Source organism: Vigna unguiculata, chromosome 2 (assembly GCF_037176805.1).
Source record: "Vigna unguiculata cultivar grain cowpea cultivar isolate G323 ecotype 2 chromosome 2, ASM3717680v1, whole genome shotgun sequence".
Classification (NCBI taxonomy): Eukaryota; Viridiplantae; Streptophyta; class Magnoliopsida; order Fabales; family Fabaceae; genus Vigna; species Vigna unguiculata.
The window spans coordinates 19,846,278-19,869,007 of NC_140793.1; the positions used below are offsets into that span (position 1 = coordinate 19,846,278).

General features: G+C 36.3%; 1 protein-coding gene across 2 annotated transcripts; it reads left to right on the forward strand.

Annotated features, from left to right (window-relative positions):
• The first annotated feature begins 975 nt into the window (after window positions 1-975).
• LOC114173470 (uncharacterized) lies at window positions 976-19,952 on the forward strand. 2 transcript variants are annotated; one of them, XM_085669837.1, is made up of 4 exons: window positions 976-1,524; window positions 16,725-18,331; window positions 18,407-18,523; window positions 18,615-19,952. In XM_085669837.1, the coding sequence occupies exons 2-4, from the start codon at window positions 16,739-16,741 to the stop codon at window positions 19,350-19,352; spliced, it is 2,448 nt and encodes an 815-aa protein (XP_085525963.1). In that variant the 5' UTR covers window positions 976-1,524; window positions 16,725-16,738; the 3' UTR covers window positions 19,353-19,952. The 2 variants fall into 2 exon arrangements, with proteins under 2 accessions (XP_085525963.1, XP_027913703.2); XM_028057902.2 differs by lacking the exon at window positions 976-1,524 and adding an exon at window positions 14,890-15,084.
• Window positions 19,953-22,730: the final 2,778 nt, after the last annotated feature.

Here is a 22,730-nt window from a genome sequence, read left to right on the forward strand (position 1 = left end):
GGCAGTGGCCACTGAACTTAAGTGGCGCCTGGCGGCACAGGATGGTGCGCCAGGCAGTCTGCTTGGATTCTGTCTGGCGGTGTTGTGGCAATGCCAAGCGGATATGACTATGGTTGGAAACTTGGTTGTGATGCTGAACTTGATTGACTAAGTCCTTTGGTGATCTGGGATGTGCTTGATTGGTGACATAAGCGAGGAGTTCGTATCAAGTGGACCGCATGCAGAACGTGAACGGTTTAGTTCACCGGAGGTACCCTTGTTGGGATGAATGAATGAAGGAGTTCAATTCATGCTCAACTTGGGAATGCTATGAGTGAGGGAGTTCATAGTAAGAAAGGCGGGTATGCGTGTTTGGGTCCGAGCGAAGAGTTCGGAAGACGGGAGAAGGAGTCTGTGAAGCAAGGCTACGAGCGGGGAGGTTCGTGGAAGCACGGGAAAGTCCCATGATCAAGAATACATGCATGAGCTCATAAAAGTTATGAGTGTGAGAAAATGGGTATTTCGTTGTTTTAAGAGTGAAATAATTATGTGTCAACACCCAATTTTGTCCGGATAATAATATATATATTTTATTTATCTATTTATTTATTTATTTATTACTTTTTGTTATTATTATTTTTACTTATTTATTTATTTATTATTATTTGCTTTCTTATCTTGTTTTACTTTGATTTTATTATGTCCTTTTATCTTATTTTATTTTTATTTATTTATTTTATTTTATTTTATTTTCTTTTCTTTTTCTTTTTGTTTGTTTTCAATTTTCTTCATATTTATTTTTATTTTATTTCATTTTTATTACTATTTATTTTTATTTATTATTATTATTATTATTATTATTATTATTATTATTATTATTATTATGTTATTTTATTTTTATTTTATGTAAAAAAACGGATTAGAAAAGAGTGAAAAGAAAAAAAAAGAAAAAAGTGCAATGAAAAAAAGTAGAACGGAGATTTGAAAAGAAAAGTAAAGAAAAAGGACGCAGAGCATTCAATTTCTCTGCACACAGGCTGCCTAACTCTTTCCTTATTTGGCACCCTGGAACACACACTCGCTTAGCTGCAGCTACCTATCCAACAAAAGAAGAAAATGCATCAGCGAGGGAGGCCAGTGACTGACTGGCTGCATCTACATGGATTGATTGAAGGGAGAAGTGACTCTACAGATTAGGCAAAAGGGGAAGCAACTGCCACTTCCCACCTTTCTACGTCTCTGGACCTAAACAAAAAGGGGGTTCTCAGCACTCAGGAAAAAAAGAAGAAGAAAGGTGGAAGAGAAAAAAATTTCAAATACAATTCATATACAATTCATATCTAATTGATATTCAGAGCAAAAAAAAAAAGAGAGAAGAGGGGGGAGAAAGGAGATTTTTGAAAAAAGATAGTTCCTGCATAGAAACCGGTAGTGGAGCAGCGGAAAAAAAGAGAGTTGGGAGAGATCCTAGAGGTTTGGGGAGAACAAAACAAAAGTTGCGATCAAAGGGGAAAGGGGCATCACAAGAGAAAGGGGCATCAAGAGGTAAGTATCGTTGCCGTGAATATGAACTGGAATGTATGTGGCTTGTTGTGGCTTGTTAAATATGCGAATATGGTGTTCTGTTGCGCTATGTTCTTCTGCTTGTTGATTCATGTGCATGTGTGTGTAAAAAGCCGTTGTGATATCCATTTACAATGTGTCTGTGTCATCTAAATAAAAAAAAAACAAACAAAGAAACAGAATCCAACCATAGCACCTAACATCAATATCACGTAATGCACTCTATCCTCCTTCACCTTCACCATTCTATTCTCCTCCCCCTGTACACACGTAACATGACCAGCTTTACCTTCTAACCCACCGCAGTCACTTCCCAACCGAACCCCATAGCCACAGATTACCTCCATTTATCCCTGCCGTCTCCAGTCCCCAAAGTTAGCCAACAATACACGAGCTTCCATCACCCCTATATTCACGATTATTGTCCATTCACCAATTCCCCCACTATTACATACTCCACACTCATCTTCTACCTGCAAAAAACACATGAAAATACAAAGTCCAGACACTGCAACCTTCATCACCCAATCACGCACCATTCCACCACTTCACCCTCAATCTATCTCGCCATCATCAGCATCACGCCCTCACCTCCATCCTCTACAACCTTATCATCTCCCAATCCCCCATCACCTTCAATCTGCAGTCAAAAAATCAAGCAGACACGCCTCACTGCCACTCTTCGTTTTCTGTTAAATCCCAAACATCACACAAACCCTCACATTTCTCATCATCAGCCACATCCAATCGAAACAGAGAAGAGAGGAAATCGCCGGCGGTGCTGCCGCTAGCGAGTCGGAGCTTTAACGACAGCAACTCTTGTTTTGCTCACCAACATTGTCGTCGTGGGCCTCTGTTCGACCTCGTAGATTAGAGGAGAGGAAGCACCCCCTGTTCGCACCAGCGGCGCCGGCGATTCCCTCGACGGTGGCAGCGAGGTGGTGCGACGCGAAAACGACTACGACGGGCTTGCAGCGGAACGCGCGGAGCTTCGACCGGGAAGAAATCCTCGTGCAGAAGGGGGAATTGGCACCGTGGGTGACACGCTTCGGTCGCGGCAGCGGCGGCGTTCACGGTAGAAGTTGCAGGCGCTGCGTCGGCGTTGGTCTCTCGGAGTTACGTTCCGGTGCGTGAGTGAAAACAAGGTGGTTGAGCCACTGAGAGGGAGGACGACGCCCCCGGCGTCGATTAGCGTCGCCGGCAACCAGTCGTGGGGTGGCGTGGTGATGAAGGATTATCTTGTTCCTTTTTAAGATTATTGAATATGGTGTGAGTTGATTAAGAAAGCTAAGTGAAATCTCCACTGGACATTAAGATAGCATGCTATCTAGATGTGAAGGTTCCTTTCAAAAAGCTCAAGAGAAGAAGATGATGGATTGATTCAAAACAAAAAGGAAATGGAAGGCACATAAACCATAGAAAACCAAGAACAATTAAAGGAAGAAGAAAACATAAAATGGAAAGGAAAGAAATGGTAAAAATGTGACAAGCACGCCACTACAAGGCTAGGCTAGAAGCCATGGCAACCTTGAAGATGAGTGGATGTGTGCCGCCACTTGCTATGCAAGATAAGGCTTAAAAGTATTCACTCCCAAGGGAGGAAACTCTCACAAATGGTTGAGACACAAGAGTGTTTTTACTTCAAAATGTTCAACCCTTTTACATGTCTAGGAGCACCCCTTATATAGAAGAGTTTAGGGGCCTCTAAGCAAATAAAAGATACCTAAGGATGTCTCTACAAAAACCTAACCCTAGCTTCTAGAAACTAGGTCAAATAAGGTTACAAAAATGAGATACAAAAGGGCCAACTATGGTGTGTGCAAGGCTAATTTCGTTCTACACAAAAGGAGACAAAGAATGTGTCTCATATGTCTCCAAAAAGTGGCCAAAGTGTGCTAAAAAGAAAGGAGACCAAAGGTACATAGATACACTTGCTTCATGCCTTTTACTTTATGCTTTATGTCTTTGCTTTACTCTCTCCTCCACATCATTTATACTCCCCAATCACCATGCGCCACCTAGCATTGCTTTCTTACTCCTAATTAACCTACAAAGCAAATAAACATAGATTAGCATGTTGGCTTAAGTCAAGTCAACTATAGTCAACAAGTCAAACCTAGTCAAAGGTCAACAAGTCAACTAAAGTTGATTCAACTAAGTCAACTTAGGGAATCAAAAATAACAAACATAAATGAAAGGGATGAAGGATTAGTGAACTTCCTTTCTAAACATGCTTAGTCTTCTTAAGCATGTGCCTTCATCCTTGGTTGGGGTCAATCCTTCATCATCCTCCCCTTCTTGGAGAGAATTTGACCACAAATTCTTTAAGCCTTTGTAGATGGAGCTTGACTTGATTTGGGGGAGGTTTTGCGCCTCCCTTTTATGAGCTCTTGTTCCATCTTTTCTAAGTGTACTACCCCTAGCTTTGGTTAGGCCATCCCTCTTTTCTAGACCACTATTCTTCTCATGCTTGTGCATTGGGTCTTCCTTTTGAGCCTTGCAAGAGAAGAAAGAATGGTGATGTCCATCTTGCTTTGAAAATATTTTTTTAGAGGCAAGTAACACTTTGGAGGTAACTTGCTCTTTTTCTTTTTCATCTTTTCTCTTATCTTTCACTTTATTTTGGTCCTCATTTGCTTGATTGGGTGAGAGAGGTAGGAGTGTGAACTTCTTACCTTGGAAGGAGAAAGCATAGGTGTTAGCATGGCCATCATAAAAGACTTTTCTATCAAATTGCCATGGCCTACCTAACAAAATATGAGTTTCTTCCATAGGCACAACATCACATAACACCTCATCTTTAAAATTTCCAATTGAAAAGTTAATGAGGACTTGTTGAGTTACTTTAATGTCTTCTTTCTTAAGCCATGATAGCTTGTAGGGCTTGGCATGAGGGATAGTTTTCAAGCCAAGCTTGTCCACAACCCTTGTACTAGCCACATTTACACAACTTCCATTATCTATGAGGAGGGGACATAGTTTGTCTTTGATATGACACCTTGAATAAAAAAGGTTTTGTCTTTAAGAAGGGTCAAGTTCCTTGGAAACTTGTCTTAGTTGGTGCCTTATCATTAACAATGCACCTTCAAGGGGTTTAATCCTTTCACTTGAAGAAGTGTGGGAAGAAGTACTTTTGGGGGAAGGGGGGAAAGAATGTTCACTCTCTACTTCTTTTTTAAGGTTTAAGGCCATGGTTCTTTTGGTGGGACAATTTGAAGCTATGTGCCCATATCCCAAACACTTAAAACATTTTATAGAACTTGTCCTTGTACCTTGAGAAGAATTAGGAGTTTCATTAGAAGGCCTAGACGAATTAGTCCTAGGAGGTGGGTCTTTGGAACTCTTGAGTGGTGATTTATCATGTTTTCTTTCTTTATCTTTCCGAGTACTAGAATAGTAGTCATTGTATGAACCACTCCTCTTGGCCTCTTTTTTCTTTTGCAATTGAGTTTCAACTTTGATGGCCAAATGTAAAACTTTGTCAAGAGAGGAGTACTCATATAACTCTACTAAATCTTGTATGTCCCTCCTTAACCCACTCACAAATCTAGCTACCTTTTCCTCTTCACTTTCAAATTGGAGTCCTACTTTTAGAAGCATGGACTCCATTAACTTGTAATATTCATCCACACACATGGACCCTTGTTGAAGCCTTTGGAGCTTCAAAAGAGTCTCCCTCCTATAGTAGGAAGGAACAAATCTAGCGCGCATCAAATTTTTAAGGTCCCTCCAAGAAGTCGCGAGTGACTCTTGGTTAATATTGTCCATACATAATTGATGCCACCAAGTCATGGCATAATCCTCAAACTCTAAGACTACCAAATCTACTTGCTTTTGATGACTAACTACATGAATGGTAAAAATTTGGTCCACTTTTTGTTCCCACTCAATGTAGATGTTTGGGTCATTTTCTCCTTTGAACTTAGGAATCTTTGGAGTTTGCTTATCTTGTGATGGTTTGTGCCTAGAATGCCCTCTTTTCCTAGCCTCTCTTTCTTGCTCCTTAGCTTCAAGCCTTTGAATGTGCTCTTGGATTCTTAGGTCACTTTGCTCCTTGTCCTTTCTCAATTGTTCAAAGGCCTCCTTCCTAGACAACTCCAAATCCCGAAGCAATCTCATCAATGTATTGTTTTTGTTTGGTGTAGATGCATTTGATGAACTTGCCATGATTCCTACAACAAAAACACTCAAATCCAAGACAAAATAAATGGATTAGGGGTTAGACAACATGAAAATCGAGACCAAATCCAACCCAAAATGCAACCCAAGTGTTTAGATCACACTCCCAAAGTAACAAGGCAAGGCTAGCACTCAAAATCCACCAAAGGAGTGAAGCAAACACTTTTAAAAACTTGTTCAAAACCTTTCAAATGCAAGACAAGTGATTCGGCCACAACATCCCAAGAGTTTCAAGAAAAGAAAACTACTATGACACAACAAAGAACACCTAGTGACAAGCAAGAAAAACACAAAAACAAGAAAATTTAACTTCTAAGGAAATTTTGTTTTAAAGACAAAACTTGAACAAGACTAAAGCAATGAAAAACACTTTTAAAGACTCTATGGAAAGCATTTGAACAAGCCAAGATTATACCTCAAATTATGCATACACCAAGAAAGATCATAACCAAGTTAAAGCATGAAACTAATTTGCCAATATCACCCAAAATCCAAGTATAAAATTTGGTAGCATAACACCTAGTAAAAATGGCCAAATGAATTCACCAAGCAACACATTAGCTCTTGGCCAAACTGTTTTTGGTCATGAAAATAATTTTTCTTTTCCAAACTAGGTACTTAAGATGATGAGAAGGATATTTTAGGGTGTCTTGAACACTTAGTTCCTTAAAAATTAGGTCAAAATCAATTTCAAGGAGCATGCTACAACAAAAGGCATAGATCTCATGCAATAGCTCAAATACTTAGAAACAAGAATAAGAAAACTCAAAGAAGCATATGACATATGACTCAAGCAAAAGTTAGACACATGTAAAGACTCAACATGACATACACAAAGACACAAACATGTAGCTATCATGCATTTAAACTCATGGATTTGAGGCTCAAAGACTAAGCATCCAAAGACATGTTATCCAACCACATTTAGGAGCTTAAAGAGGTGCAAAACCGAAGCCAAAATTGCCACAACATAACCTGAAAACGTTGTTTTTCGTATTCTCGGCAGCTCTGACCTTTGCTCACTCATTTGATCATAACTCTCTCCACAGAACTCCAAATGCATTGGTTCTTTTTTTGTTAGAAACTAGACTCACAGAGCTTTCTTTTGACATCAAGAACGTAATTTTTGGACCACTGAGCAGGTGCAGTTTAATCTTTTAAAATCGTGAACAGTTTCTGCCAACATTGTTTTTATGTGGACCATTCAAAGATAGCTACACAAGACAAGGTTAGAACATGAAAAACACCATATTCAAGATAACCTAGGCTCTAGATACCAAATGATGAAGGATTATCTTGTTATGCAAGATAAGGCTTAAAAGTATTCACTCCCAAGGGAGGAAACTCTCACAAATGGTTGAGACACAAGAGTGTTTTTACTTCAAAATGTTCAACCCTTTTACATGTCTAGGAGCACCCCTTATATAGAAGAGTTTAGGGGCCTCTAAGCAAATAAAAGATACCTAAGGATGTCTCTACAAAAACCTAACCCTAGCTTCTAGAAACTAGGTCAAATAAGGTTACAAAAATGAGATACAAAAGGGCCAACTATGGTGTGTGCAAGGCTAATTTCGTTCTACACAAAAGGAGACAAAGAATGTGTCTCATATGTCTCCAAAAAGTGGCCAAAGTGTGCTAAAAAGAAAGGAGACCAAAGGTACATAGGTACACTTGCTTCATGCCTTTTACTTTATGCTTTATGTCTTTGCTTTACTCTCTCCTCCACATCATTTATGCTCCCCAATCACCATGCGCCACCTAGCATTGCTTTCTTACTCCTAATTAACCTACAAAGCAAATAAACATAGATTAGCATGTTGGCTTAAGTCAAGTCAACTATAGTCAACAAGTCAAACCTAGTCAAAGGTCAACAAGTCAACTAAAGTTGATTCAACTAAGTCAACTTAGGGAATCAAAAATAACAAACATAAATGAAAGGGATGAAGGATTAGTGAACTTCCTTTCTAAACATGCTTAGTCTTCTTAAGCATGTGCCTTCATCCTTGGTTGGGGTCAATCCTTCATCACGTGGTGAAGCAGAGGTGTGGGCGGTGTGTTGGTAGGCAGTGAGCCGTGCAAGGGTCGAGAGAGATAGAGAGGGGCGGGGCTCTTGTTTTTTCGAACAGTTAGGGTTTAGGTTAAGTTCACCGTACACATCTCATGTTGGGCTGATTAGCCCACTTCCTTTCTTACACCATTTTTTTTAATATTCTCACCCTCCCGCTCTTGTGTATTAGAGTTGGATATGTTTTCTCCTCGCACCTTTTTTTTTAATCTCTGCACCTCCTTTAGTTTGTGTTTTGCTGCTGTATTTTGTTTTCTCTGCGCACCCCTGTTATTTGCTAGCATCACACCCCCTTTTTTTGGACTGGTTTGCTACCTGCTGCACCCCCATGTTCACTAACTCCACCACCCATTAGTGTTCTATTGTCTTTTTTTATTTTACCTGTTACACCCCCATTTTTATTGTATAAACCTGATTTACTTCATGTACCTCCATTAATTATTCATGTACCCCCGTATTTTGTTTTCCACTTCCATTTTTTTTTTCTTTTCTCTTTTCTCTCTTTTTGTTTATTTTTTTATTTTTATTTCGCTTATTTTCATTTTCGTTTTTTTTTATTTTTTATTTTATTTTATTTTTTTATTTTATTTTTATTTTTTATTATTATTCCTAGAAAACCAAATATTTGAAAATTATCAAAAAAAATTGCAAAAAATAAAAACTAGAAAAATCTGAAAAAATGTGTTTTCTTTTACTTTATTGTGTCTGTCCGGTCGCTCGCACCGTGTGACACTTATTTTCTAAATAAATACCAAAATAATTTTCTTTCTCTCCTTTAGCGTCTGTCCGACCGCCCGCGTTGTGTGACACACATTTTCAAATAATCTCAAAAAACACAAAAAAATACAAAAAATTTCAAAAATACAGAATATCAACATTTTCCAAATCTCTTTTTAAATCCGTTTTCTTTTTTGGTTCGTCGTCCGGTTGCGACATTATGTGATATTTGGGTGGGTGTATTTTATATTTATTTTCACCTATGTGCATAGCTCACTCTATCTGTTTGTGTGTGGTGATGATCGGATAATGTGTTATCCGGGAGCAGATGATTGTACAGGTAGGGGTGGCAAACGGGCCAGCCCGGCCCGTTTTGGCCCGGCCCGTATGTAGCCCGTCCAAAAACGGGTCGGGACGGGCTGGCCCGTCAAACAGAAACGGGTCAATAGTCACAACCCGTCCCGTATAGGACGGGCCGGGCCGGGCTGGCCCGTCTAGTTTTTTTTTTTTTTTAATTAGTTTTCAAATTTTTTAATTTGTTTTATTTTTTAAATTTGTTTATATATACATATAAATTATTATTAAAGTCATATTTAATCAAATAAAATATTATTTTAACTTTTAATTGATTAGTTAATGTTTTTAATTAGATAAGTTAAAATAATTATTAAATTTACATATTAAATTATTCAATTATAACTAATAATTCAAACTTAATTTGTAGGTGTTAATGATTTAAATTATAGTACTATTATATATTTATATATTTAAAATATATAATCTAAAAAATTAATCTTTTTAATTATTTTTATTTTATTTTATTTTTTTAAACGGGCCAACGGGCCAGGACGGGCTGGCCCGTACTTTGGCCCGTCAAGTTGACGGGCTGGACGGGACGGGCCAGAACGGGCTGACGGGTTGAAATCTTCAACCCAGCCCGTTCCTTTTAGCACGGGCTGACGGGCTGGCCCGTTGGGCCCAGCCCGTTTTGCCACCCCTATGTACAGGTGAGCCTGGAGATGCATAGTAGCGGAGAACGGGAGCAGATTACATGGAAATTTAGAAAGTCTTTTTATTAAATTTTCATGTAATTTATTTACTGATTTTCTTTTGCGACTTTTGAATTGTAAAGACGACTTGTAAACACTGAACTTTACGTTGTAATTTCTAAGTTTAAAAGTTTAAAATTCCCGCATTTTTTGGGAATGAGTTTATAATAAATGAGGTATTATTTATAAAATTGTTATTTTAGTTCTTATTTTAAGTAATATCCTACTGGGATGTTACAAGGAAAGCTAGGGTTTCATTGTTTTAAGTTATTTTGTCTTATTTTTGGTCTGTTTTACGTTCTTGGTGCTTGATACATGTTGTTGGTCGTGTGATAATACATTGCTTGTGCTGCTGATATGGATTGAATCTGGTTTTGCATGTGTGAGAGCAGGTGGGATCTGTTAAACCCGCCTAGGCGAGTGTGTTTTTCACCCAAACGAGACGCTCTCGCCTAAGCGATGAGCTCTCGCCTGAGCGAGAATAACAGTAACTCGCCCCCCCTCTGTCTCGAGTTGTCACCTAAGCGAAGGCCTCTCACCTAAGCGAGAGTAATCTTGCCTGAGCGAGATGGGCTAGCTTGAGCAAGAACTCGAAGTGCCTTCTATTTGAAATCTTGCCCAAGCGAGAGCTGTTAGCTTGAGCGAGGGGTTCCTCTCGCCTGAGTGAAAGCTCCTTAGCTTGAGTGAGAATGATAGTAGAGTGTTTAAAGGCTTGTATGCTCCCATGATTAGTTGGTTTATTGTTTTAAAAGTATGAAGTATGATGTGCATATGCTTAAGGTGATTAAATGAGATTGTTACATATTGGGTTTGGAATGAATGAAATATGGATTTTGATTGGTTGGATGGGCCTTGGTATGATATAATAATGTGAGAGATACAATGTGGTTTGGTACGAGAAACATGGTTGTGGTATGAGATAGACGTAATTCCATGAAACTGTTGGTGAGATTTCATGGTGGTGTGTAGTGTATATAATTAGATAAGGATTCAAGTAAGGATTGTACCCAAAACTCTAAAGAATCAGTTAGTCTCACGTAGAATAGACTAATTCAAGTGGTGAGAGTAGCGGAAGGCCCTAGTCTTTGGCACGATAATGGCTTTAGATGTTTGAAGGCTAACCTTGTGTGCGGTAGGGTGAAACCCATTGGCAATGGCTCTGCAGAGTAGTAGAGGCCACCACAAGTGCAAGCATCCAATGAATCCTATCTCTTTATATGTATCAGGATAATTGAGTCATAGAGTCTTGTTTGTTTGCTATCACATGATTTCATCCCTACTGTTTTGCATGTTTATGATCAGTTTTAATTATCTGCTTGCTATAACATGTTTCAAAATTTCTTTTTACTCTAACTTACCCTTTTTGTTTGATGTCTGTTTGTTGGGAAATCACATACTAAAAATAATCTCTTCAAGCGAAAACACACCCACAAATAAAAGTAGAAAAATATAAATAAAAACACATAGGAAATTTAACGTGGTTCGGCACCTCAAGGCCTACATCCACAAACACTCAGCAAAAGTATTATCACTCAAAGTGCAATTTTTTGTAGACCAAAATTGCAAACTCGTGCAACTTTTCTGGCAAAAACTACAAACCTTCTAATGAGACACAACTACCCAAGCCCCTCATATACCCAAGAGACCCATTGTGTTGTGGTGTTAACTCTCAAATCAACTCATCACTTTTATAGTAGTTTCCTACTTTTTCTTTCTTCACTTTAGTCAATGTGGGACTTTAGTGAATACCCACCTCAGAACAACATATTCCTCCTTCACCAAAAGTCTCACATATTAAAAGATCATCTTCATGATTGACTACATTTGTAGAATGAGTACTCTTAGATTTCCACATCATTTCCTTCATGTGCTGCAAGTCCTCTTTGAATGCTCGACATTTAACCTGTACATGACAAAACTCTCCACAATAATGGCATTGAACATTAGTAATATCTTTCGATTGAAATTTACCTTGTTGGTAACCATATTTCTTTCTTGACTCACCTTTAGTTACTTATATTTGACTATCTTCTGAACTTTTATCATCACCCATCATTTGTTGACTCTCCTTCAATGATCTCACTACATCATCTAGTCCTAGTGTACTCTTCCCAGTTAGAATTGACTGCACTAGTGGCTTATAAGACTTAGGCAATGATGCCAACAAAAGTAATGATTGTTCCTCATCTTTAATACTCTCATCTCCTGCATTCATAAGTCTGGATACTAATTCATTGAACTTATTAATATGATCAAACACATTACCTCCATCTTCCATCTTCAATGAGTACAAGTCCATTTTCATCATCAATTGATTGGTGAGAGTTGTTGATGCAAACTTACTTTCCAATAAATTCCAAAAATTCATTGGAGAGGTCTCTCTCAACATAGTCACTTTAATTTGAGGAGCTAATGCCAATCTAATTGTGCTTACTGCTTTTTTCTGAATTGTGATCCACTCTGCATCTTTCATCTCAACAGGCTTTTCCCCCTCTAAAGCACAATTTAGACCTTGTTGTACCAAATAATCTTCAATTGTGCATTGCCATAAGGAGAAATCCATCCTCCTATCAAATAAAGGAACATCTAGCTTTAACGAAGTCATTGCACAAATTAAAGAAAATTATCAGCACTAACCTTTTTCCAAGGAACCCACGTAAAGTTGCCTTTGTTCAACACTTCAAATTGTTCCTATTCCTCCCTTGATCAAAGCCTTAACTCGGATATCACTGTTGGGAAATCACGTACTAAAAATAATCTCTTCAAGCGGAAGCACACCCACAAATAAGAGTAGAAAAATATAAATAAAAACACACAAGAAATTTAACGTGGTTCGGCACCTCAAGGCCTACATCCACAAACACTCAACAAAAGCATTATCACTCAAAGTGCAATTTTTTGTGGACTAAAATTGCAAACCCTTCATAGTGCAATTTTTTTGGCAAAAACTGCAAACCGTTTAATGACACACAACTATCCAAGCCCTTCATACACCCAAGAGACCTATTGTGTTGTGGTGTTAACTCTCAAATCAACTCATCACTTTTATAATAGTTTTCTACTTTTTCTTTCTTCACTTTAGTCAATGTGGGACTTTGGTGAATACCCACCTCAGAACAACACTGCTTTGTGTGGTTTTCCTTTTTGTAATGATCACCAATTCCTTGGTGTGAATAGATATGGGAACCCTTGATGATCATAGTGATGATGGGAATGCTACAATCTAATCAAGCCTGGGTTGGCTTTTGCTTAGTGGAGCATCTTTTCTAGGCACTTTTGCCTGGTTGTTTTAATTGCTCTGTGAGGAATCTGCACTATATTGTTGCCCTTTTTATATTTGGTTATTGGCCTTGTTTTGTGTCCTAAGTTTTCTTCTAGTATAATTATGGATGACTATATTTCAGTGGATTCTTATATACTGTTTATCTTGTGCTCTAAGATATTATGAATAATAGAATTGTTTTATTTAAATGGAATGTCACAACTTCTTACTTGTTATTATTTAACAAATTTGTTACTATGTTACTAATGCCATATTCAATATTTTATTTTTCATGTTCTTCATCATTTAAATTTAAAAAATTCATCAGTTATATTTAAATCATGTCAATATTTGATGAAAGAAAAAAAACACATTTTAATTAAGGTTTTTTTATTCTGTAATGATTTTTGGAAACAAGATTTGAAAATAAAATGGGAGATAACTTTATGCATACAATTATTTATATTAAAAAGAAAATAACCGTTTTGGTTAAATTATTGATAAATTCAAATAATTTAAAAGAATAAGACCTCCATATTTATTAGATATATATTTTTAACTATATTAAAATATATATTTATGTTTATAATAGTAATAACAAATGATAAAATATATAAATTTTGAATATATTATTTTGACTCTTTAAAACATCCATCACTTATTATTATTATTATTATTATTATTATTATTATTATTATTATTATTATTATTATTATATCAGTATAAGTAGATATTGAAAAAGAAAGAAAGAACAAACTCAATTTAAAAATAAAAATTTGAACTAAAATAACCGCAAACTCTAAACAGACAAATGTTAGTAAAAAAACATGTAAATTCAATTTTTTTTATGATAACAAAAAAATAATTAAATTAAAACTATAAAAATAAATAATAAATAATTTTTATAATTTTTTTATAAATAATTTTTTTAATTTTATAGATTATTTTTATTTATTTAATTTAAAAATAGTTAAATTAAAAAGAAAAAAATAAGTTAAATAAAAAGTATTAAATTTATAAAATAATAAGGGAAAAATTAAAATAAAAAAGTTGAAAAAAAAAAAATGAATCGTCTTTATTTGTGAAATAATAGTATAAATTGAGTTCTTCTTCATTTAAATTTGACGAACTTAAAGAGATAGAAAATCAACTAAACTAAATTAAATAATAAAATATATTGTATTTGGTTTTTATATTTACTATTTACTCAATTATTTAATATTTATAAGCTTATAATAATCTTTTCAAAATTGGATAATAAATAATACATATATATATATATATATATATATATATTTTTTTTTTTCCATATAAATATAAATATTTTTAATTTTATTTTTTAAAATAATAATTTTATTTTTACTTTTACTCTTTATATCAGTGAAAATACATATGTATGCATGTGTTAATTTTCTTATGATAATAATAAGTATTTTTATAATTATAAAAATAAATAAAAATAAATTTAATATTTTATTGTGAGAGGCTCTTATTTATTATAAATAATTGTTTTAGTTTTGAAAAATAGTCAAAGAAAACAATAGCTAAATTTAAAAAAAGTTTCTAAAATAGTAAAACAATTAATTTAGCTTGAAACAAAATTATCTACACTATCTATATTATTATATCTGCACTTACTGTTATATAAAAAAAATCATTTGTTTTTCAATTTTATCATTTACTAACCTTTTTAAATTCAAAAATTACTCGTATTAATTTTATTTTCTAATTTTATTATTTTAATAATTATTTTTTTTTAGTTTGTATCATTATTTAATACAAATATTTATATAAAAAATATAATTAATTATTTTTATAATTACTTTTAATTAAAAAAATTATTACAATAAAAAAAGTGAATACACATTTTATTAGTAAGAAATAAAATAAAAAATAAAATATGCGTACCGAAATTTTATATAATAGTATGCGTTAATTTAAATTTTGATTATTTTTTAAAATAAATTAATTATTTTATAATTTTATTCTATTTACTTAAATTCAATTATTTTTCTAATTAAATTATTTACTTACAAAAAAAATAAGAGGCATATATCTTATACCAACTACAATTGTTTTAAAACAAAACAAAAGGTCCATTCAGGTTTTTTTGTAGACAAATTCTCTGTTCCATATTCTCTCCCTTTCCTTCAACTCTGTAAGATAAATACAGGAGGCATTCTCATTTGGTACTTTGGTCCTTCTCCTCCTTTCTCTACACAAATTTTCTTCTCTCTCAACCCTTCAAACAGCCCACTTCGATTTCAAAGGTAATTTCTCTCATTCCAACATTGATTTTACATTTATCCTGTTGGGCAGTTTTATTCAGAGGGTGAATTTTATTTCACGGATGGCAATTTTTACTTTGATCAAATCAAATATTTCCTGGGCACGTATTGGACGATGTTTGTTTCTGTTTAATATTTTTATCTGTTGATTTAGTTGTTGTCTCGGAAGAATGTTGCTTCTGTGGTTTCTTAAACTTAATATACCGGGACATACCGGTTGTTTTGGGGGTGAAGGAATATACCGGGACATGAGTTTAAGATTTGATTTCTTTATTTTCTTATTCTGTTGCATAACAGTCTTGTTGCACTGATAGTTCTTCTTAGGGTTTTAAAAAACTCATTTTCATTCTTAATTGGGGTTTAAAATTTATACTTTGTATTTTGCAGTAGTTATTAAGGGTTGGTCTTACAATTGGCCAAACTTAATTTTGCATTTCAATTTGCTGAGTCGATTATTTACTATATTGTCTTTTCTCTTTTATTTTGCATTAAAATATCCTTTTCTCTTTGGTTAATGATTTTTTTTTAATCACAAGTAAAGAATGCTATTGCAATCCCAACCAGGTCAACACTACACTGCTTACCAATTTTATGCAGCATTCTTAATACAATTAATAGAAAAAAGAAATACAAAGTGGGGGGACTAAACCAAAACTCAAGAGAATCTATGTTTTGAGAGATCAAATCTATCACTTCAAAATTCAGAGATAATACAAAGAGGGCTCTCCATCTCACCAAGTAAAAATTAAAGTTCCAAGACCATATGCAGCTAACCTATCTGCATACCTGTTTTCCTCTAGAAAAAGGTGTGGAAATCTATTCTGTAACTATCCTTAATAAACTCTAAAACATTTTCCATCTAATCCTTACCTTCCAAGGAACTAAAAAACTATTACAAATAAAGCTGTCACAAAGCAAAGAATCCCTCTCCACCCAAAGAGCTCCTCATCCTTTCTGAATAATGATATAACTGGTTGCTACTTATTACTGCTTATAAACAGCAACTATCAGTTTGTTACAAATGACATTGCCATTGAACTATAGTAGGCTGTGTGGTTATGGATACTGGTTGCTACAGGAAACTGATAGCTTTGTGCTTTTTGTGTGATGCAAAATGCGGCCACATCAAGGAGGCGGGCTAGTGCCACTATTCAGAGTTTGCACCTCTGCCTCTCCATTTTCTAGTCAAACCTTTGGTTTAGTTCAATCTCATAAAACTGACTTATAGGGTAAGTACTTCCAAACCTTATAGGCTCTATTAAAGCCATATTTGTAGTCAATGTAGGACCAAGTACCTTCTTGAGGCTCCAATTATGGCGCATTAGGATGACTGCAATTGAGGTGGCTTTCCAACAACAGCTACTATTATTTTATTACTTACATTACAACGCAATCATGGTCTTCACTTTAGTACAAGTGATTGCAATTTTTCTCTTATTCCTTGTTTCAATTCCAATGGGCTTTACACATTAACATAATTTCTAGATGCACACTTTGTCCTCATTTATCCACAATGTTTAGGTCAAACGGTTGTGACCATTGACACGGTTGTTTAGATCATTCATTTTGGCTTTCTTGTCTTCACTGGATGTAGTAAAGTTTTCCTTTGGAATCCTGTGCAGAGTGCCCATGTAATATGGATCAAGAAGATAGCAAGATTGACCCAGTTAATCCTACTGAACTTTCTTCTAATCCTCCCGCATCAGGGAAAGATGAGATGACGGGCATTGAGAATTCTTTGTCATCTGGAAAGGATGATATGCTGGGTACTGAGAATCCTCCATCTTCAAGAAAAGATGATGTGATGGGTGATGAGAATCCTCCAGAAGTATCGCCTAATTCTATGTCATTAGAAAAAGATGGTACGGTGGGCACTGTAAATCCTACTGAAGTGTCTTCCAATCCTATGCCTTTGATAAAAAATGGTATGATGAGCACTGATAATCTTCCGTTATCTGGAAAAGATTATGAGAAGTGTGCAGAGAATCCTCCTGATTTGTCTTCTAATTCTCCAACGTCAGGAAAAAATGTGAATCTTCTGTCACCAGGAAAACATGATATATTGACCATTGAGAATCTTTCTGAAGTGACTTTTGGTGATCTTTCTTCTGGAAAAGATGATGGAAAGAAGGATATTGATTCTCCTGAAGGAACTAGTAAATCAGATTTGAGTGACAAGAATACCCCGCAATCATTGAAGGCAAAATCTAAAATTGTTAAGAAATCTCAAACTGGTAAACTTAAGGGGGAGAAGAACAATGTTTCTCAAAAGATTAATAGGAAAAGAAAAATTAAGACTTCTAAAAAAGTGGTGGATAATGTTGAGAGTTGTCATAATGCTGGTGAGAAACAAGTTTCAGACGTTAGTGAGCTCAAGGAAAATAGTGATGAACCATCTGAGGGCAAGGGTGAGGAGGCTGAAAATAAAATAAAAAAAAGACAAAATAAGAGCAGTGCTGACAGAAGTCCGAAGGAAGAGTCAGACACTAGCCAACTGAAGGTTACTGATCCTCCTGAAGGATCTAGTAAACCAGAGTTGAGTAACAAGAATACTCCACAATCATTGAAGACAAAATCTAAAATTATTAAGAAATCTCATGCTGGTAAACTCAAGGCTAAGAAGAACAGTGGCACTCAGCAGATTCATGGCAAAAGAAGAATTAGTATTTCCAAAATGGTGTTGGATAATGCAGATGAGAAACAAATTTCAGACAGTAGCCACCTCAAGGAAACTGATAATGAACCACTGAAGGGGAAGAGTCAGGAAGGTGAAAAGAAAGTAGCAGAAAGCCAAAACAGGAGCACCAATGGCAAAAGTCGTAGGGAGAAGATCCGGCAGGCTCGTAAAGATAAGACTAGTCAATTGGATAAGACTGAGCAAAATCTAGAGAGTGAAGAGAAGCATAGGGACTCAAGCAAGGGTTCTAGGAGTATAAAAACCAAAGTTAGGAGAGGTGGCACGGAAAGGAGTCAAGTAAATGACAAGAAGGCTGAAAGGCTTGGTGGTTTCATCTTTATGTGCAATGGAAAGACAAAGCCTGATTGTTTCCGCTATCGAGTCATGGGTGTTTCAGCTGGTAAAAAGGATGATGTTTTACAAATCAAACCTGGGCTTAAACTTTTTCTTTATGATTTTGATCTGAAGCTACTGTATGGTATTTACAAGGCTTCATCTTCCGGTGGCATGAAGCTTGAACCCAAAGCTTTTGGTGGCAAATTTCCTGCTCAGGTTACTTTCTTTCATCTTCCTGTCCAATTAGTCTGATGTTGTTTTGTTTTATATGCTGATGGGTGACACCTTCAGGTACGGTTCAAAATTGTTGCTGATTGTTTCCCACTACCAGAGCGCATTTTCAGAAAAGCCATCAAGGATAATTATAATGAAAAAAACAAGTTCAGAACAGAACTTACTGTTAGACAAGTAAGCATTAAACGTTACCTCTGGTGGCCCTTCTGTATTTCTGTTTCTATTGTTTTTTATGATGAATGATATTTGAAATATTCTGTTTCAGGTGAGGAAGCTCACTCAACTTTTCCGACCAGTTGAAATTCGTTCAGCTATGCACCCTGTCCACTCCCAGCCAAAGGTAATAATTCGAGATAGGGAATCTCCCCACAATGTTAGGGGATCATGGTCCCGGTTGCAGAGGGAAAGCTATAACGTGCAGTCTCTTAATAGGGATCATCAATTTGACCTACAAGAGGAAATTGCTCATGATCTGTTTCCAATGGAGAACAATCGTTCGTATGGTCTACCAAGATATAGAAGGAATGTGGGTACCACATCTCATATTACTCCTATATTGGAATCTTATGACAGAGACTATCAACCCCATCACCTAGACCATGGCTACACGAGAAATGTTCCTGCTCATGTAGATTGTGTTCGAACTGATCATCTTTATTTGAATGACAGTAGGGATTCTCTGTTTTTGAATGACAGTAGGGATCCTTATCATGTCTATCACCATGGTGTTTCACCTAGGGATGCATATTTGGCACCTTTAAGTAGGGAGGAAAACTCTTATTTGGTTGGGCGAAGACCTTTTTCTGGGACGGATAACTTCCCAAGGAGAGAGGCTGAACGAGATAGGCATTCTGAACGAGATAGGCAATACCCAATCTATGCTGCACCTGATGCTTTGTCTGATCATCTTCGGCGGTCATATCATGGAGACAAGTTGGAAGCTTCACGGGCCCCAGTTTCTTCTCGTTACTCTTTTGCTGGCCCTTCATTTCGTCGCCGCTGACTTGATGTATTTCTGAATTCCTGTTTTATGGCTCTTTATCTCTTAAATTCTGGTGACTGACTGGTAGATATTTTATAAAGAAAACTGTATGCAAACGTACTTGAGCCCTTCTGCATTTTGAAAATAATATCTGCATGCTTAGATTTTAATCCTGGTCAATATGCAGCAGATTGTCAAACCGTCCCAACATTGTATGATGATTGCCTGCTGTAGAACTTTAACTGAAGGGCCAGTTTTGATAACAATTGGTGATTACTGGCTTGGTTATGCGGCTAGTTACCATGTACTGCTTTAATGAATAGAGAAAAAAGGCAAGCATCGTTTCACTTGATGTAGAAACTAAGATGACTTATGTTGCCGTATTTTGTAGGCCAGTAATTTGGAGAAAGCATACATGAACAGAGAAATTTCTTTCAAACTCATGCATGCATTTGGATAACTGCTGGTTTCACTGTGACTACATCGGAAGCTAAAGGGTCTTGTATACTGTTCGACATTTGTCATCTTTTATTTGTCATTTCCTCTCTTTTCACTTATTTATCTGTGACTAAATTGGATCCTCAGACTATTGTACTAGAATAAAAAAATTATTTTCTTTAACTGGTCTCTAACCTTTTTAGAGCAAGCCGTTGTCAGTTTCTCATATGGACCTTGCCCACATAAAGGCATTTGCTTGGAACCAAATAAGGGTAATAATTTACTCATCTCATTTGTGATGCTTCCAATCAATGCTGTTTCCAAAACATTCATAGTCCAGCAAGTAATGCCTGGAGGGCTAGCTATTAATCATGAATTGGTTTGACTTGAATGGATTTCTTATGATTTATATAACATCCTTTTCCACTCTAAGACGGATTGATTGTGCGTTGGGAACTTTTCATGTCACAAGAATTGACTTGGCAAAAGCATATGAGAGCAAATTGATTTGTTTTAGTGAAATGGAATTGTCTTCTAAACCTAATAAATTAATCTCTTCTCAATATAACCATTCAACCCATCCCCCTCCCATTACAAATTATATTTGTTATTTACTCTATTTATCTTTTCTTTTTCTTTCACAAATTTCTACTATTATGATAACACACATGGACATACTCAATAGACAATTAGGGTTAGAAATGAATATAGAATATATAATAATAGAGATTCATATAAAATATTTGATTATTTTGAAATGAATTAAACAAATATTGAAAATGATATAAATTAAGTTCCTATAAAGTTTGTGTATTTTGAATTAGATCTTGTAACACCCCATTTAATTTAGTAAACGAAACTAAAGGAAACGTCACATAAAGATAACATAATAGTGCAATCCTGAAGTTTAAAACTTAACTCCTTACAACCTAAGGTACATCACGATGTCCAAAAGAAAACTAGACAAAGAGTTCAACATAAAGTATATAAATCCAAAGTTCAACATAAAGTATATAAATCCAAAGTTCAACATAAAGTATATAAATCCAAGGACGAACAGGTACATGGGCCATAGTCCTAAAGAAAGCCCAACAAGAAAATAAAGTCCAGCACATGTAGACTATACAGCGGAACCTCCATCACCCTGGTCTGGTTATTCCAGGGAGTTCTCACCTATGCTCCCATCAACAAGTTGATGATCATTGCAAGAGAAAAGACCACACCACAAAAAACACAACAACAAATAGTAGGGTAAGCTAGAGCCAACAAGATTTTTCATCATGCAATTAAATATATTTTCACAGTCCAAAATACATATATCATCCAAGCATGTTATGATCGTTCAATCAATACACTAGGACCCCACTCGACTCATCCAGATACATATGACCTGGTCGAAATTAGCGGATGCTTGCACTTGTGGTGGATACCTCTGCTCACACCCGAGCTACTCACCCCCGAGCTATGTGTTATAAGTGTTCCAATGAATCAATTCCCTCACACACAAGGTTAGCCCTTAATGAGTTTCAAGCCTCTTGCTACTCTCACCACAAGAGTCAGTCCGCTCTGAGACTAGCTGACTCCTTAAAGTGTCGGGATGTAATCCTTACCTTGAATTCTTACCAAGTCATATAGATGGGGTACCACCATGGGCACCCACTATTAGGGGCCATGGAATTACGTTCTGACCACTGAAGCGCGACCCTGAGAGTCTCACTTAGAGATCCCAAGGAATTACGCACTGACACGGACCAATCATACTCAATAAAATCAAAAAGGATTTATCATGCATATATTATGTCAACCTTTACTACCAATCCCTTTCATGTTTCAGATCAAATCCATACCAATTCCTCATACTCCAGCCATGAATATCCCATTCCAACTCATCTCGTTACCATGCCACTTTAATACCAACCTTCTCATTAAGATCACATGTTAAGTTTATGCCAAACCCATTATTCACAATTCATGAATCACATCCCTCAGGCATACTTATTTATTTCATGCATTTAACACAATACTCAAAACCAAGCAAGCATTAACCATTCAAAATTCAAGGAAAACAATCACACATCCCACTGCCTTGCTCAACCCTTCGCTCAGGCTGAAGGGTCTCGCTCAGGCGAGCCCCATTCGCATAGACGAGGGCTCGAAAAGGGGGAACAATAGCCTCACACGGGATCTCGCTTAGGCGAGACCCCTCTCGCTTGAGCGAGATGCTCGCTCGCTCAGGAGTAATGTGGGTCGCCTGAGCGACCGCTCGCGTGAAGCAGTTTGGGCGAGCCTCTGTTGATCTCGCCTAGGTGAGACAGGCTCGTTTGGACGAGAAAACCAGTGCTCACCACTGTTCTCTCGTGCACATACACTCAACAGGTCACAACTGGCTCAATATTTCCATACACAGGTTCACATCAACACTAAACACATCAAAAAATGGTAAAACAGTGGGACAAACAATGCAACTCAAAAGAAAGGGCGAACCCTAGCTTCCCATACCTGGAAGGCAAGCTAGCAAATGGTCCTTGGGTACAAACAGGGAACACAACAGCTCCTAGAGTAGATTAGTGAGCTGAAAACATAAGGAACAGTATAAGACGAAGCTACCCAAAACGACCTTAGTTAGAACACGAAGTAACAGTGCGAAGCAAGGGAGGTATGGAATGAGAGGCAACTTACATGGAACGAATCTAGCTCGAACAAGAGCGACAAAGTTCCAAGACTGAACCCTAGCGGAGTGACGGCTGCGGCTCTAAGCACCAAAGGGAGCAGGTTCTGAAAGTGCACAATGAATCAATTAGGCAGACTTTGGGGTGGTTTTATCCCTTGGGCCAACCCTTAGACCCAATAGCCTAAGACAACCCTTAAAATTTTAGGACAGGAAACTGTACCTTACAAATCTTAATTAAAATTTTTTATAATATTAAATACTTAAATTTTTTAATAGAATTTTATAATTTA